A 19,077-nucleotide genomic window follows, 5' to 3' on the forward strand; every position below is an offset into this window, starting at 1 on the left:
TGACCTGAAACTTCCATCTCTATAGTTATACCCCATTCAAAAGCTGCCTGCCTGCCATCACCCCATTATCCACAGATGACTAAGAGCAAGATGGCAATACAGGCCTTCCCCACAAAAGCCATACATATGGCATGTCCATCCCGAGCTAGAAAATGAACAAATGTTTGCTCTTCATTAGGCTGCATCATACTCCTCACAGCTGTTCCTTGTTGCTTTAAATAGTCTTAATGGAGCTGTAATAACCAGATACCTTCTGGTTGCCCTACTGGGCTTGTTCCATTCATTAGGACGACAGGCTCTCTGGATTGAACTGGGATGAACTTCTTCCTTCTCTCCATCACAAAGTCACCTCTTCCTATTCTCCCTCATCTTCCCTAAACCTGCTGCTCGTCTGACTACCATGGCAGGGTTACATGGGACACAAACAACTCGGCTCTCCAGCCCACATCTCTTATCTTTTGCTGTGATGCTTAGGGTTTTGCTGTGTAACAGGGGAAGGTGGGAGAACTGGAGCTGGGGGGAAGCAGGCTGGGGAGGGAGGACGCTGTGGTTCAGAATCACATGCCCTTGACTTTAATAGGAAGGGCATATGGTTCAGAATCACATGCCCTTTCATCAGCAGGAGTAGACCTCAGGGTTGGCAGAGCACGCCAGGGGATGGGTCTGTGGGCACAAGCAGGGCACATGCTGGGGACTCCATGGGTTTTCTTAGTGGTTCTCAGCTTTAAAAGTATATTCCCATCAACAGGAGGGCTTAGAAAACACTGAAGTATACATCCCACCCCAAGTGAAACTGATCTGAAATGTGGCCTGAGCATTGGTGTTTTTTTAAAACTTCCCCAGGTAATTCTAATGTGCAACCCAAATTGAAAGCCTCTGACTGAGGCTTGGATCTGTCTGGCAGGTGAAGTTAACTTGCCTTGGGCCTCCTTGAGCTCCTAGGAGCCCAAGGCCCTTGGCCAATTGTGGTTTTTAGAACTTGAGACATAACCATGGGAGTGGTAGCCCCAGACAGTGAGGTTCCCATGCGACCATCAGTGGGAGGGAGGCCCAGCTGGCCCGGCTGATTGGTTCTTACTTAGACTCCCAGAATATCAGTGACAGAAGGGTTCTTTGGATCACTTTGACAAACCCCTTTGCTCCCACTGCATAAATGTGGAAATGGAGGCCCAGAGGACAGGGACCTGCCTAAGGTCACCTGAATACTTCATAATTGTTATAGGACTTGATTCCAGGCATTTTGACTCTCAATTCAAGATGGTTCACACATTATTTCAAATAATTGAACTTAAAATATATATATTGAGAGACTCAAGTTTTCATGCCAATGAGAACAAGCTGATTTTATGGCTCTACATGCAGAGAAAGTGCGTAGGCTTGTCTGGGCTCTGGGCCCAGTCTCCTGGTTTGGGCAGCCCCATATTTTCCTTGAATTACTGTCCCAGACGCCTACCTGCCTCTGTTGTCCCTGCTCTGATCTCTACAAGATCTAAAACGCAAATCTACTTTAAAAAGTCCTGCTCTCTTCGATGGCTCCAGTGGCTTCTTGATTACAACCCAAACTCATTAGCACAACAAATGCTCGCCTTTTGTTTCATCTTGGCCCCTGTTGACAATTTCAGCCCCATCTCCCTCCATGCTTCCTCCCAAACCGTTTCTAGTTCCCCTCACTCAACCTGCTGTGCAGACTCCCGTGCCATAGCTTATGCTAACCGCTGTGCCTGGAACACCCTTCCCTTCTTTAATTTGGTTCTTCCTACTTCTCAAGCTTTGGGCTTTATGTCTTCCAGAAAGCCACTGGCTGTTCACCTTTAGGCTGGGTTAATGCATCCCACCCCCAAGGATTCTCATAGCTCTGGATATACCTCTATGGTGGCATTTGTTTTGGTCTCTAAGAATAGGCTCTACGTTCCCTAGAAGGCAAGGGCTCTATTTCAGTTCCCAGAGCCTAGTACAGTGTCTGTCCCATGAAAAGTGCTCCCATATCTTAAAGTTGAAATTCTGAAAGGCCTGGTCCTAGGTCGTTGTCTTTGTCTATACTCACTTGCTTGATGACTTCACCCAGTGTGGCTTTAATCATCTGTAGGCCAATAACTCCCAAAGGTTTCTCTCCAGCCCAGGCTTCTTTACCAAATTTCAGCTTCATAGATCCAACTACCTCCTTGCTACATGGAGACACTAATATGTCTAATGGACATTGCAAACTCAATTTAACATGAAACTACTGATTGTTCCAGCTCTGCTTTACTTGAGCGTCCCCACTTCCATTAGAGGCAGCTCCGTCCTACCAGTGGCACAAACAGCAGCCTTGGAGTTACCCTTAATTCTTTTTGTAACATATACCATGTGTTAAGAAATGCTGTTGGCTCCATCTTTTAAATATATTCAGAATCCATCCACGTCTCACCACCTTCTCTGCCATGCCCTGAGTCATTGTTGTCTCTCACCTGAGTTACTGCAATGTCCTCTTAATTGGTCTCCTTGCTTTCACCCTTGCCTTCCTAAGTTCCATTCTCAACACAGTAGCTAGAATGAAGTAAGGACAGATCATTAGCACTTGTCTTCTTAAAGCTCTGCAGTGGCTTTCCATTTTAGTCAGAGTAAAAGTCGAAGTCCTTATAACGGGTTGTAATGCATAGCATGGTCAGGTCCCTCTTTATTTCTCCAGTCAAATCTCCTATTACTTTTATCCCTTGCTCACTCTGCCTCTGTTATCCTGGCCTCTTTGCAACTGCTTGTACGTGCCAGGTATATTACTCTCTGGATCTGGAACGCTCTTCCTCCAGATATCTTCCACCATGTCTTTATTCAAGTTTCATCTTCTAATTAAGGACTACCCTTTTATCCTGTTTACTATTGGAACCTCCTTTACTTCATGTCCCTGGAACAAATCTCCCTTCCTTGCTCTGTTCTTTCTTTTTCCATGGTACTTGTGGCAGACTGTATTATTATCCAAAGATTTTCTTTCTCTTTTTCTTTGGAGATGGAGTCTCACTCTGCCCTGAGGTTGGAGTATAGTGGCATGATCTCAGCTCACTGCAACCTCTGCTTCCTGGGTTCAAGTGATTCTCCTGCCTCAGCCTCCAGAGTACTTAGGGTTACAGGCACCCACCATCACGCTGGGCTAATTTTTGTATTTGTAGTAGAGAAAGGGTTTCACCATGTTGGCCAGGCTGGTCTTGAACTCCTGACCTCAGGCAATCCACCCACCTCAGCCTCCCAAAGTGCTGGGATTACAGGCATGAACCACTGCGCCTGGGCTTTTATTTTCCCCCCACAATATTTCTTGCTCTGCATGCTCCTCTAGAATCTGGCAACTGCCCCTCCTCCTCCCTCATCAAGGGATAGAGTCAAATTCCCCTCTCCTAGAAAGTAGGGGAGTTTTTACCTGCTTACAACCAATAGTACATGGTAGGAATAATGCAGTGTGATACCCAAGTTTGGGTCACAAAGGTGATGCACTTTTCACCTTTTATCTGGGGAGCTCACCTATGGAGCTCTAAGCCACCATGGAAATCGTCCAGCTATCTCAAGGCTACCACGCTGTGAAGAAGCCCAGGTCACTGAAAAGGCCATGTGTAGGTCTTCCAGTGGACAATCCCAGCTGAAAGCCTGCATCAGTCACTAGTCATGTGAGTGAAGACATGTTCAGATGATTCCAGCCCCCAGCCTTGGAGACTTCCTAGCCCAGGCTCTGGATACTGTGTGGAAGAAACAGGTTATCCCTGTTGTACCCTGCACAGATTCCACAGAATCAATGAATGCAAGAAACTGGTTATGTTGCTAAAATTTGGAGTGGTTTGTAACATAGCACACAGTATTTTTCACTGTCTAACACACTACATTATAAAATTTGCTTATTTTTTAAGCTTATGTTTATTTCCTACTTCCCTTGCTAGAATACAAGCTTCAGGAGGGCAAGAATCTTTGTTTCATTCACTGTTGTATCCCAAATACCTAGAATCGTCCTTGGCAATAATAAATAGTAAATATTTACTGAACAAATTTTAAGTGATTGTTCAACTGAATTGAATTTTGTCTTCTGACGCAGCTTGCTATGGCTGAGATGTCCCTTAGATGTCAACTTGTCAAACCCACTCGTTTGTATGAAAAAACTGAGAACAGAGAAGTGACAGACAACAAACAGCACATAGCAGACTCATATGAGAGTAGGATTGGAGGCTCAGGAGTCTTATATCTGCAATAGGATTCTCCTAGCAGATCTGTGACTCTTATGCTCAGGATGAAGATTCGAGATATCAGAGGAGCCCTGATGATCAAAGCAATATCCAGCTGTATTCTGGGCTGGACATTGTGGGCTAGCACATTGTGAAATGACTTTTATCAGGCAATATTTTCCAATTAACCCTCAGTTAATCAGAAAATAATGTTAACTAGAAGCTAAGCGTTACAGCTTGCTGATTAATATAATTTGAACTAATTGAGGTCAAGGCTAGCCTAGTTAGATTTCTGGTTGAGGTTCAAATGATGAAATGACATGTATTGTTTGTTTTCTTATAAAAGCTCTTCATTTCCATGCTAGAAAGTTTGGAAAATGCAAAAGGGTACAAAGAAAAAGTTTTGAAAAGCAACTCATCACACAGGGATGAATGCTTTAAAAGAAATGTTAATTTAGAAGGAAATGCATGAAAGTGTCAAATACACTTGTAATTCTGTCTTCAAATTTCAGATTGCAAGTTCTTACATATGTGTTTCTCAGCATTTGGCTGCTTGTCCCTTTTTTTTTTTTTTGGGTAAGCCACATATCTCCCTTAATGATATTTGAAACTTTTAATCAAATTGTTATGACTAATGTTGAATATACCATTTCAAACAACATAACCTTCCTGACATTTGCTCAACAAACAGGTCTGTATACACACACATAAAGCATGCTCACATGCACCCTATGCCCCCGAGACTGGGACCATTCAATCCCCTAGCAAATGAGATCCAGGGATGGGTAGTAATGAGATCATCTTCTTCAACTCTAATTTGAATATCCTTTCAAGATTTGTAGATGAGAATATGAAAAATGCTATTTTACTTAGACTGTTTTTGAAATTAAGTGCTAGCTCTCCGAAGCTGGTAATTACTCACATCCATTGACAAAAACGTTTTTGTTCTCATAGATATGTCAAACATGCCCCCTTGTCACCATGTTTTACACGCTCATAAAGTTTTAGGACCAGATAGATCCTGAGAGATCACCTTATCCAAATTCTTCATTCAACTAATAAAGAATTTTAAAACTCAGATAGCAAAATTCTAAAATCTAACAGCTTACTACATTGGAATCCAGCTGTCTGGACCCCTAGTTTAGCACAATTTCATGACCTCATACGACTTCAGAAATATTGCTTTGTAAGCTCTTTCTCAGAATATAGTCTGAGGGATAAACTTAGTCTGCAATATCAAGAATTCCAAATGTGTGGAGTCTGAGCCAATGAGTTTTCTACTGCACACAGCAAAACTGAATCAAGCATATCTGGGGCACACACTGCATGTGAAGAGAAAAAAAAGAACAAACAACAACAACAAAAAACCCACACAAATACATATAACTCAGAGCATGGTACACAGAAGATACTCAAAAGATATTTTAGGAAGGAAGGAGGGAAGGGAGAGAGAGGAAAGGAAAAGTGAAGAAAGAAATTGTTTTCAAAGCTGACTGCAGCTGGAGTCTACCTGCAACTAGGAGAGTTGCAGAATTATTCTTGGAGAGTCAGCTGCTCTTTGGTTCAGAAAAAATGTCTTAATGCATTTTCCTTTTATTTTGCTTTTTGTTTGTAAAAGGTGAGGCCTAATGGGCAGGATTTGAAACAAAAAGAGTGAGATAGAGAAAGCTAAATTGTTCTGCAAAATAAAAGAGGAATGTGGGGCCCTTTGTCTGGATGCTGAGGGGTGGGGGTGGAGGAAGTTTTGAGGACACTAAAGAAGACTTTGAGGAGAAATTAGATAGAGACCTGTTGGGAGACCAGAACCTTAGAAGGCCTTACCAGCAATGTAGATGGTTAAGGAACTTATAAGAAGAACAGCGTTGTATTGAGGTGCTGCCTGTCGTTTGCTGCAGTCCTTCTCTATTATTTCCCAAACCTTGGTAACAACCACTACCTGCAAATCCTTTGTGTTAGAGATGCTTTGGGGAGGTGGGAAAGGGATGCCCATGCAGGGTGAAGAGAAGGTGCAGAAAGAGGGAACTGTGGTCACTGGAGATGAAGCATTGCCTTTGTGGGGTGGGAGCAAGGACCAGAATACTACAGAAGCTTGAGTATGAGACAAGAGGTGACCAAGAGCAAGCAGGCATGCTGGAAGTCATTGGCAGGGGAGATGTGCTGGCTTTTCTACAGCATGTGGGATGGGAGCTGGAGCCATTATGGCATATTGAATGGAGGTGAGACTCCAAGGTGTAGAAACTTTGGAGATAATGAAACTCTGGATAATGAAAGGGGAAGGGGAGAGAAACAGGAGTGAAGTCTTAGAATTATTTAGCATGGCACTTCTCAAATTTAATGTGTATACAAATCACCTAGTTTCTGGTTAAAATGCAGGTTCTGATTCAGCAGGGCGGGATGTGGCCTGAGATGTTGCATTTCCCACACGATCCCAGGTGATACTGATGCTGCTGGCCAGGGAGCCATGCTTTTTGTAGCAAGGCTTTAGTGCCCAAATAAGCCTCTGAAACAATCAGAAAGTTTCCCCACAGGCTGGTCTCTTACCTCGTATTCCTCCTTGAACCCGTAGCCCTGGCCTCTCTTCATCTGCGTGATGTGCTGCAGCAAGTCAGCCACCCGGATGGCAGGCTGGAACTGGTCCCGGGGGTAACTCATCTCCACAGGGTCACAGGTGCGGTAGGGATGAGTCTGGATCGTGAGAGTGGGCTGGGAAAGCTCCCCACGGCTGCCATCTGCTTTGAAAAGAAGGCAGAACAGATCATCACCTAGAGAAGCATTGCCCTTTGTCCTCCCTGTCTCCCCCAGCGTGGCCTGAGGAGGGCAGAGGGAACCAACTTGGGACTCAACTGATCAGGAAACTGCAGAAAGACCGGAGATACACTCCTTCCCTGGCCTGGCTGTGTTGGTAGATGTAAGTATCAAACCCACAAACAAACCAACAAACACAATACATTTCAAGGGCACATACTGACAAAGTTCCAGCCTGGTTGTCATTCCAGTCTGTCTCAGTCCTTCCTTTAGACTTGGTGGGGCAGAACCACTGAGAAGCAGGAAGGCTATTTATTGGGAGCCCCCCTCCTGTTTAGGAAGCAGAGAGGCTGGAAATAGTGCCTGATGCCTGGCTGCAGGGGAGGAGAGCCTCAGGTGCTCGAAGATTGGAGTCACATATAAGCCACTGGTCCATTTGCCTGCATCCCTGTGATCTGGCTTATCTACTAATTTTTTTTCCTTTGAGTTTTACCCTGGGAGGAATTGCAGCCAGTATTGGACTGCCAGCAGCTAGCAGGGACCCTGACCCTCCCAGCTGCTCTCTGTAGTTATAAGCTCTGCCCCAGTGACCACCTTCTTGCTATTGTATAGTTTCCCCATCACTTAATACTATTAATCCAGTGGCATCATTGAACCCACCTTGCAGGTAGGGAAGCCTGGACCTCTTCCTTCAGTGCTGCTAGCTACTTTCTCCAGGCCTGGATCCCGTGCCTCATCGCCTTCATAAAATCTCTGCCTGATGTAAGATCTATATTCTCTCTTGAAAAAAACCTTTTCATCCAATGAGTTGCTTTAACTGCCTTCTGTCAGTTTGGCCACCCTGAAAGCTGATGCTTGCTCATACTGGGTTGGAATTCTTCTGTTCCTCTTGGACCACTAAAACCAATGTCTTGCTTACCACCTTCCTGCCAGGCATACATTCTTGGTCTTTCAGGGCCAGTTTACCTTTCCCAGAACCATCTAGGCTTGGTCTTCCCAACCTCCTTCCAAAGACATGAATGAACAGTCTATGCCCCGGACCATCTTGTTGGTGGCATGCAAGAGATGAGAACTGTTAGCTGCAGCAGTTGATGTGTCTCCCCCAGATGTTTTCAGACCCTGTGAAACACCTATGCAGATACCCACTTGGCCTATGCCATACTCATTCCCTGGGAGGTTTAGCACATATTCCTGATTTTCTGCAACTTGTCTTTTCAAAATCCACGTTCCCTTCAGCTTGTTTGCCTGTCATGTTGGAATAATCCATCAGACATGGATTCCGTGTGTGAATGCACACTCTACTTTTCTGCAGCAACATCAGCAAGCCTGTTCCTGGCAAGGAAAGATAACGGAAGGGAACACCTGGCCTTCCTGCTTTCTAGGTGACCAACTTGTCCCAGTTTGACTGACAATTTTCCAGTTTTAGCTTTGAAAGTTCAGCTGTTGGGAAACCTCTCAGTCACGGGCACACGGGAATGGTTGGTCACCCTAATGCTTTCAATTATACCTGTGGTTGGAGTAGGGGATAAATTTTTCACTTTGCAGCCTTCTGCCTGCCCCCACCTACTGGCTCCTCCAAGAGAGGAGAGGCTACTAATCTGACTGGTCTGAGCTTGAGACACTGATTGGGTCATATCTAATTAGCAGGTGGGGTCATCGTAGGTAGAGTGTAGTCTCCAAAACTTCCTGATTCAGGGTAGTAAGTAAACATCCCCAAAGCAGAGGCTGTCCTTTGGGGACCAGCCAAATAACCCCTGGATTGCCTACAGAAAGATTTCTAAGATTTAGATATATGCACAAGAAAGAAGGGCCCAGGCAAGTGGTTAGCAAAACCTTCCTGACTGTACAGAAGAGAAATACTGCTTACTTTTTCTCCCACGATTTTAGGTAATAGCTAGTATGTGTTCACTGGCATTGCTTAAATGCACCACTTGGCAAACATGGGGGCTGTTTCCTTTCTCCATCACCCCCTTGGGTTCATGAGTTAGACTTACTGAGAACCCACTCTGTGCCAAGGACTATGGTAGGCAGTGGCAATGCAGACAGAAATACTGATTCCACCCTTAAGGCTTGACAGTTTAGCAAGGAAATAGGCAAGAAGAACCAACTGAAGAAAAAGGACAGAGCCTGAGAGATGAAGGCACATTTAGTTAAAAGCAAGGAGGTTGATTAGGAGTAAAAGCTGTGGGTAGAAATGTCAGGGGGGCAACACTGTCAGAGACGATGCAAGGCAGATCCAGAAAGACTGTGAATGTGTAAGACCCTTGAAGCTAGTGTGAACCTGTTGAAAGGTTTTAGGAGGAATCTCCTTCTTTAAAGACTCACACTGTTTCTTGTAGGTGTCCCAGCTGTCATGAATAGCTGTCATCAAAGGCATCCTTCCAGCGAATATCACTCTTGTGATGGTGTGATTGGAAATGGAGAGGAAGGGAGCACTTGTGTTTGATTCATCTAGAGATGGTACAAAGCTACAGCAAGAGCCACAGAGGTATGGATTGTGAATACCTGAAGCTTGGAGTCATGCCATACGCCACGATTTCTAGGAAAGGATGAGCTGAGTCAATGCTAGGAGGCCTGTATTTCCCACCATGTGTGATGGGGACAGATGTCTTCAGAGACCCATAGTCTCCCAGAGGAACTTGGGGCATGGGCTGCATGGGAGACCAGCTGCCTGGGAAAGACAGGCTTCCTAGGAATGGGAACTTGGCTTTTTATGTGTGTGAGAAACGTCACATGTTTCCAAAACCAACCAAATAGCTGTCAATATGGATATTTTCCCTAAACACATTGCTAGACAGACTGTAAACTTGGTGTCAGCAAAACCAACACTGGAATGGAAAATAAATGCATTGAAATTTAACAACTTGTATTGCTGTAACATTTGCAATAATGTCAATGCCAGTGCTAACGATGCTATGAAGACTCAGAACCAAGGGATTTTCAAGGTTTATTAATCCAACGGGTTGGACTCCCCTTTCCAAAGTATCTTACCTCACCTATTCCCTTATTAACCTCTGATAATGCAGAAGTGATGTCTTTTATCACACTCCATTTCACCAGACGCACTATACTTAATTTTCCATCATTAGGTTTAATGAAAACCCAATTTCACAACTCACTTCTCTCAGGAACCTACAAGTAATGCTACGTTTTTATCAGGCCCAATTAAAAGACGTTATGATGTTCCTATTCGAGAGGGAGCTTTAAAACTAACGTGCAATTCTGCTGCTAATCCAGCAAGGGCACTGGAATTCACATGCTGCTCATAAAATGTAACTCACACCAGCTGGCCCAGGGACAGAGCATTTTTCATTTTTTCTCCTCACCAGCCCCTTAATTTTCATGCCATTTCAACTTCTGATTTATGGGTCTGGTATGTTTATTTATCGTGTAATAATATTTTGGATTTCTTTCACACTGTTTATATAGCTGTTGCCTAACCCTGTGAATTTTTCTGCAGTAACTCTTGTCACTGCCTGCGAGGAGCTTGTGGGATGGGCAGAAGGATTTTGGTGATGTGTATGAGATTTTGGGTTACTGTCTCTCTGATTTCCTCTTTGCTGTCTCTCTGCTCTCTCTTTCTCTTCCTTGGGATCCTAGATTCATCGCTGCCACTGCCCACCCCTGGCCCCTGGCCCAATGCTACCAGCCATATAGAATTCCCTCTACCTTTAGTCACATATTTCCAGTCACTTGCTAGGAATTGCCACTCCAACTGGTTAAGAAATAGTTAATGAATACCTATACTGTACAATGCACCATGTTAGACACTGTGTTCATACAGGAAGGAGGTATATTCAGGTTTAAATAAGCAGGCCACAGCCCTTGAAGGAGGGGAGAAGAAAATATAAGGTGTGCGTGAATAAGTCTAACTAAGATAGGGAGAGAGAGGCATCTAGGAGATGGAAGAAGGATGTGCCATGGGGTTTGGCAATCTGGAAACATTCTCCAAGCTTTAGGCATTCATGATCCACCTCTGTGTCTCTTGCCATAGCTGTGTACCATCTATGTGAGAGCTGTCCAACAGAACTTTCCACAACAATGGAAGTGTTCTACCTCTATTCTCCACAGTTTGGTGGCCACTAACCACATGTGGCTACTGAGCATCTGAAATGTGGCTAATGAGACAGAGGAACTGAATTTTAAATTTTGTTTCATTTTAATTAATTTAAATGGAAATATCTACAGGTGGCTTATGTCTACTATATTGGGCAGTGCAGATATACAGAAAGAGATAGGGAAATGAAGAGAGTTCTAGAGTCACACAGTAGGGCAAATAGGTCTAGAACAGCACTGACCAGTGAAAATATATTGCAAGCCATGTATGTAATTTAAGATGGTCTTGTGGCAACATTAAATAAGGTGAAAAAGAATACATGAAAGTAATTTCAATAATACAGTTTACCTAACTCCATATATCTGAAATAATATTTCAACATATAATTAGAAAAATTATTAATGCTATATTTTTACATTCTTTATTCACACAAAAGCTTTGAAATCCAATGTGTATTTTACACTTACAGTATATTTCAGTTCAGACTGGCCGTATTTCCAGGATTCAACAGACACTGGTAAATCGTGGGCTACTGTATGGGACAATGCAGGTGCACACAGACTTATCCAGAGCCAGATCAAGTTCTAAAGAGAGCTGGAGTAAATGCTAAATAAAAAAAACACCGATCCAGTGTAAAACAGCTCTCACCCAGCACCATCCAAAAAAAAAAAAAAATTACATATTGACACCAATGTTCTATATTTGCACTGTTCAATATGGTAGCCACTGGCCCTCTGTGGCTATTGAGCACTTGAAATGTGCCTACTGGTGCTGAGGAAATGAATGCTTAATTTGATTTTGATTTATTTCAATTTAAATAGCCACAGGTGGCCAGTGGCTACCGTATTGAACAATGTAGATCTACACAATTGCATCCTTAAAATTTTTCTTCAAATAAACTCTCAACTATGTTATTTTGTTTTTACTTTGCCTCATTATGAATGATAGTGCAACATAAAATCATGAATATGATGTGCTAATTTTGTTTTAGTACTCACTAAAATGTTTACATAAATATTTAAGAAGAAGTCTGGGCCGGGTGCGGTGGCTCATGCCTGTAATCCCAGCACTTTGAGAGGCCTAGCTGGGCATATTGCCTAGGTCAGGAGTTTGAGACCAGTCTGGCCAACATGGTGAAACCCCATCTCTACTAAAAGCACAAAAAAATTAGCCAGGCGTGGTAGTGTGCATCTGAAATCCCAGCTACTTGAGAGGCTGAGGCAGGGGAGTTGCTTGAACCAGGGAGGTGGAAGTTGCAGTGAGCCAAGATGGTGCCATTGCACTCCAGCCTGGGGCGACAGAGCAAGACTTTGTCTTAAAAAAAAAAAAAAAAAAAGGAAAAAAGGGTCTGTTCATGTTGCATGAGAGGAACTCAATCTGCACCCTGAGAAATGTCGAGTCTGGGTCCCAGAATCAGATAGAATGGGGTTTAGATCATTCTTTGGCCAAGTGACAAAACTTTCTGCATCTCATTTTCTTTATCTATAATACAGAGAAAACACATGTTGTAAGGATTCAGAGAGATAGTGCATGCTGAGTGCTCAGTACAGTGCCTGGTATCCAGGAAGCAGTAAAAACCAGTATTTGTTCTGATGATTTTGTACCTAATGTCATTTTGGACATATGAGAATCCACACACTAGAGATGGCATCTAGGGAGTCATTTAGGGCTTCTTTCGCCTTTCCTTGTCTCCTCTCTACTTTCCTTTATGACACACTCCAAAGCCATCTATTTTACTCCATTCCTGCTTCTATTGCCCTCATTCAGGTCTTCATGACAGGACTATTCCATCAGTTTCCTAATGGCCCTTCCTGCTTTCACAGTTCCCTTTACACAGCTTTGATCAAGTCATTTTTCTTAGCAAAAGTCTTCATGGAGTCAAGACAAAATTTCTTAACTACCTAATCAAATTCCTGTAGTTTCTTACCAGTATCAATGTATTTCTTCTATCCCTATTCATCCTAGCTCCATGTGCCCTTTAGGGAAGGAGATATGAAGAGTGATGTGTAAGTAGCTAGAGACTGCTCATTGAGAGGGGAGAGTCTGGGAGAGGAGAGAAGTTTTCAGGTGAGGAGGAGGCTGGGTCACCTGCACGGAGTGGGGATGCGACTGGAACCGACACTGTGGGGGCTGTGGCAACAGCAGGTGTCAGAGTCAAAGCATAGACTCTGAAGATAAAACTTTGGATTCAAATATCCACAGCTTTCTAGTTATAGGACTTCAAATCAGTTACAGCTGACCCTTGAATAACATAGAGGTTAGAGGGACCAACCCACTGTGGAGTTGAAAATCCACGTATAACTTATCATGCCCCCAAAACTTAACTACTAATAGCCTACTGTTGAGCAGAAGCCTTACTGATAACATAAACAGTAGATTAACACACATGTTGTATATGTGTTATATACTGTGTTCCTACAGTAAAGTAAGCTAGAGAAAAGAAAATGTTATGAAGAAAATCATAGGAAGAGAAAATATATTTACTGTTTATTAAGTGGAAGTGGATCATCATACAGTTCTTCATCCTCATTGTCTACACATTGAGTAGACTGAGGAGGAGGAGGAGGAAGAAGAGAGGTTGGTCTTGCTGTCTCAGGAGTGACAGAGGCAGAAGAAAATCCATATATTAAGTAAACCTGTGCAGTTCAAACCCATGTTGTTCAAGGGTAAACATACTTTGAGCCTAAGGTCTTTATTTGTAATTGCTGATAGTGATGACAATGATCATGATTCATCATCATCATCTTCTTTGAGAAGGCTGTTGCAAGGGTTAAATGTGATTCTACTGGAAGAAATCTCAAGGTGGCACCTGGCTAGCAGTCAGTGCCTCCCCTCTTCTCCCTCACAAAATACTAACAAAGCCTCAAGATGATAAACTTATAACAGCTCTGAAATCTAAGTCTATCCACTAACCTATTGCCAGAATTTGGGAAGAAAACTTCTTTATTATTGCAGCAGCACACATCCCATGTGCAGGAAGATATATACTTCATTTTGTAAAAAATTCTCTAAAATCCCTGGAATTGTACAACATCATCTTTCAATTGATTCAACCATAGGTAGTTTCCCCTCCAACATTGGAAGTGATTACATTTCCTTGTTGAAGCATAAGATGAAGCAGTTGGCTTGTGTTTAGGAGTCATGTTTTAAGAATAATCTGTTCTGTGTTTTTGAATTCCAGACTTGCACTAGGGTAGGTGTATGAGATTTGTGACCCCTAAGGAACAGTAGATTCACTCCTCTTACTCAATGTAACAACACATGGATTTACCTTTTCATGTCTTTCTTATGTCTGACCAAACACACAGTAGGGTCGAACTTGTAAAACAAATAGTAATAGAATGCCACTCCACTGTGCCATTTTCTGTGGAGCCGAAACAAACATGATACAATTGACTTTGATAGACTTTGTTACTTGGGATAAAGCCAACCCAATGGCCTGAAGAATAGAAAAGAAATGCTTCCCATTTTCTCATTTGAATTCCTGAGCTCAGAGAATCAAAGAGTGTATCAGCCAAATAGCAGGGCTGGGGCATTTCCAAGCTCTTTCTCCTCCTAAACCTCCATCACTGGGGTCTTTGACATGGTAAAGAAAAAAGATGGTATCTTTGTTTCTGAGATACAGATTCAGTGTCAGGAGCTATTCTCATAGCTCTGGATACACCCCCAAGGATTCTCATAGCTCTGGATATAGCTCTTGCTTAAACCACTGCCAGAATTTTGGGAGGAATATTGATGAATTATAGCAGCATCACACATGCCAAGATGGCATGGAATAAAAGGATTCCAACAATAAGTAGGTGGACAGTGAGGCAACAATGAGGATCTGCCTCCTTTGTTTACTGGCAAACACCAGGTCTGGAGAGACTTCTCTTCCTTTAAAGTTAAATAAACAGAAACAAGATAATGTGAGGTCTTAGAAAAAAATTCACCACATTAACAGTAAGGAAAATGACAGCCTGGATGCTGCAAAAAATACAATTAAAAATAAAAAGCCATCAGCATTGACTGTTTACCCAAGAGGCATCCCCTGTGTTGTTACTTTCTGGCTAAGTTCACCATATGACTTGGTGGGGGCGCAGGCAGGGAATGACCCTACTTCCAGAACAAGGGACAAATCCTGATGTCCCTACACCATCAAGGTGTTCCGATCCCTTTTGCAAGTTAAATAAAAATCTTTTATATGATATGGGAGGGAAGTTCTATTAGAAGGCTTCTAGGAAAGGTTCTCTTATCTCTAAGAAGGACAATCTGGTGGCCTGTCTCTGCCACTAGACAGTACCATGTCTGGGTGTGATGCCTGGAACTGCTAAAACAATCTTGCATCCATGAGGGGAGCTGGGCTGAGGTTGTCCTCATGCCAAGATGAGATGATGAAGAGGAGAGCTTGAAAGAATGTGGGTCCTCAATGACATTCATGGGCATCTCATTCAACCAACTCTAACACCTGACTTTCTGTCCTAGAAGATAATATATTAACTTACTGCTTACGCCACTTTTATTCTTTTTTTTTTTTTTTTTCTGTTACTGGTATCTTAATCTAAACAACAGAAAGCAGAAATGCATTTTAGGTTCCTTGACGTTTATTGAAAATGAAATGCAAGAAAACATAGAAGAATAAAGGAAGTTAAAGGTGAAATAATAAGACAACAGATTTTTCCAAAAACAGATCAAGTTAAGAAGTAGCTAGAAAAAATATTTACTGGGTGAGGTGAGCAACAATTGTAAAGAAACAAAAATGCAATAGCAGAATTAAAATGGGCATTGGAATCTGTAATGAGAATAAGCAACAAGCAGAAACTTGTAGAGAATTAATTTGAAAAACTTGGAGATTAAAAGGCAAGGAAACCAGAATACAATGTGTGTTTCCTTTGTATCTATCATCTGCTCATGTGTGTTCATGCGTGAAGGCAACAAAAAGACATTTTTAGAGAAAAGAAAACAAACGTATAAAAGACACAATTGGTGTTACAGAAGAAGAGAACAGAATAAATGGAACAGAAGCATATTATGTGTCCTTTCTTATCAGAATACAATATTAAAACAACTCCTTGGCAAAATAAAAACTTAAATCTTCACATGTAAAGAGTTCTCCACCTACAACTTAAAAATAGAGCCTATATTCTGATACAATTGTTTAATATTATTGATGTAGAAATACTCAGATAAACATCTAGGCTGCAAAATGGCTGTGTATAAAAAATTAGGAACTACGTTAGTCATATTTTTGCCCAAATTTAAATTCCAGAAAACAATGAAACAAAATTTTTCAAGGAAAAATAGTGTGACTAAAAAATTATACAGTAAATAGTTTTTCATGTTTGAAGCCATGGAAGGGCATTCCCTGACACATAAAGATTCAGTAGTTACGTTGGCTCGGATTCTTTTCCAGAGGGTTGGGTAGCTGAGAAAGCTAGTCAAGGATGTGAGTCCAGAAATAGAGAAAAAAAACATCCACAAGAATGGAAGAAGTCTTGTTATAAAAAAACTGATTTGGCAGACATAGATATGAGTGTACAAATCACAATAAATGTCAATCAAAACAGAATGAGCTATAAGAAGTAATTCTTAAATCAGATTTAAAAATCTAATATAAAAATTCTTGGCTAAAATTTCCAATTGTATTAACAAAAACCAGGAAGTAGGTGACTGATACATCACTAGGAATAAAAGTATATTATCTTCTTCACCTTTCATAATGGATAGTCAGTGTGTACAATTTCAACCCTGACACTCTTAACTGAAAAATGCAATTTTAAGTGAATATGTGTGTACTGTAGAGGGGTGTGTGTGTGTGTGTGTGTGTGTGTTTAAGGCATCAACTACTAGCATAACAAGAAGAATGAACAGGATTCAAATGGAGATAAAAAACAAAACAAAGAAAACCCTAACTTCTACTATAGGTGCATCTGGCATCCAAATTTTGTTACTTGTTTGATAGAAGCACCTGCCAACATAGAAATCAACATTAAAAAAACTGTGTAATACCACTGAAAACTACGCTCTCCTGACAAGCAAATGAGAAATCATCCTGTAGAGGTATTTTCATAATCCAAGGCACATTAATTCCCACAGAACCAACTTGCCTCCACTAAAGATGAACTCACGGTAAAAAATAAATTATAAAGAATGACAAGAGCCTTGTAAGGAAGCTTATCCCCATAGGAGAGAGTCAGAAGTCATGATACACAGAAAAATACACCTCGCAAGAATTGAAAATAATAAAACAATCCAAGAGACTATTAAGTAAATACATTTAGATTGATTAAAGATAAAAAAGAAGGAATATGAACCATTGCAATAATGCATACATGATAGAAAAAGGACAGGTGGGTTTGAAAAATACACATTCAGCTTCTTGAGATAAAAAACATAGTCACTGAAAATAGAAAGAAAGTAAATATGTATATAAGAACAGACATTCATGGAACATAATACAAGTTAAAGATACAGCAGAGGAGCTGGAAAAAACAGCAAAAGCTGGCTCTTTACTTTGAAAACACCAACAAATTAGACAAACCTCTGCCAAAAAATGATTAAGGAAAAAAGACACAAATAAGCCACTTCACAGTTGTTAGATACTGATAGAGCATTTTTAGCCCAGGCTTAGACTGGAGGATGATTAATGACCAGAGAAGTCCTGAGACACATCTCAAGACTCTGATGGACATGGTCCGGGTCAGCTGGTAAACACCAGCCCATCACCAGGGTGCTAGCTTTTTGAAAAAGAAGTCGTATTTTGAGATTATAGGTTCACACGCAAATGTAAGAAATAACATAAATGGGTCTTAAATACACTTCACCCAGTTTTCCCCAATGTTAGCACTTGTGTAACTATAGTACAATATTATAATCAGAAAATTGACATATATTTTACTGATCTCATTAAGATTTCATTAGTTTTACATGTGCTCATGCGTATGTTTATGCAATTTTATCACACGTGTAGATCTGTGTGACCACCATCACAGTCAAGATGCAGAAATGGTTACATCGCAAGGATCTCTCATGCAATGGAACATTAGCTTTGAGTCTCTCTCTTGTTTCTACATGATCCCTGGTTACTAGATTCTGGGAGACTGCAGCAATAATGAAAAGAATTGTCTCTCAGTGAAATGCCAAACTCTGCTAGGGATTGACAAACCGGGATTCCATCTTTCCTGATGCTCCTTTAATCCAGGCTTCCACAAGACCACAACATGTGGTTGGTCATACATGCTGTGCACTGTTCAATTTTAGAGGGTGCCATTCCTTTCACGGCCCTGCTTTTGTGATCTACAAGAGCCATCAATCTTTACTTGTTCCAGTGACTAGCGGTTGTTATTTTCATTTTGAGTAAATCAAGTGGAAAGTTTCACCCATCTGGTCTAGAGGGGAAGCAATAAGCAAACATTAGTTTATGGACTTAGTTCCCTAAGAGCTAAGGCAGAGTTAAGAAACAAGACCTCTGTTCAGAGTTTCTTCTATGTGTCTGGAGTGAACTGGGTCACCATGAAGGGTTTTGTGTATGTCATGTGTGTGGGGAGTGTGCGTATCCTGGCAAGTATGTGAGTTTTCCCTTACCTGTTCTCCAGCCGGATATAAATGGCTTTTTATCTGTTTTAGAAAATAAACATCTAGGTATAATTTTGTTCAAAAAAGGGTTTCACTATTTTTTTTAAAAAACTTTCAAAATAATTTTTTTCTTTTTGTCAAAATTCTATCAAAATCAGTGAGGAAACAGGCAGCAAAAATGCTGATACCAGTGTTTCACAGCATAGGTTGTATAAACAATACATTTGAAAAGAAATGAAAACTCGTTGAGTTTGCTAGAGCAACAGATGTTTAGTAGTGATAGGGATTCTCTGTGGCTGGCCTTAACCACTTAGTGATCAAACTAGGAAGTGAGGGAATAAAGCTGAGGGGTATGCATGGGATCCTGGAAATATGTTGTTGTACCACAAATAAGAAGGGATATAATTAAGGGCTTTTTAAGTGTTTTAACTGTTGCACACTGGAAACATAAGCCCTTTTTGGTAACATGTAAGTTGATCGTTTAATTCTTGCATATTCACCATCCATTTATACTTTCAGAGACACTTACATTTGAAAATAATG

The 19,077-nt window shown here is 41.4% G+C and overlaps 1 protein-coding gene across 3 annotated transcripts in view; it reads right to left on the bottom strand.

Moving 5' to 3' along the window:
- PTPRT (protein tyrosine phosphatase receptor type T) overlaps nt 1-19,077 on the bottom strand; it is a 1,118,573-nt gene that overhangs the window by 77,670 nt on the left and 1,021,826 nt on the right. For 2 of the 3 annotated variants that reach the window (XM_028828430.2, XM_028828427.2), the window contains one exon: nt 6,720-6,910. In XM_028828430.2, the coding sequence (XP_028684263.1) occupies nt 6,720-6,910 (191 nt within the window). The remainder of the gene's footprint in view (nt 1-6,719; nt 6,911-19,077) is intronic. The other variant, XM_077949122.1, reaches the window with a different exon arrangement.

The sequence above is a fragment of the Macaca mulatta genome, chromosome 10 (genome assembly GCF_049350105.2).
Source record: "Macaca mulatta isolate MMU2019108-1 chromosome 10, T2T-MMU8v2.0, whole genome shotgun sequence".
Classification (NCBI taxonomy): Eukaryota; Metazoa; Chordata; class Mammalia; order Primates; family Cercopithecidae; genus Macaca; species Macaca mulatta.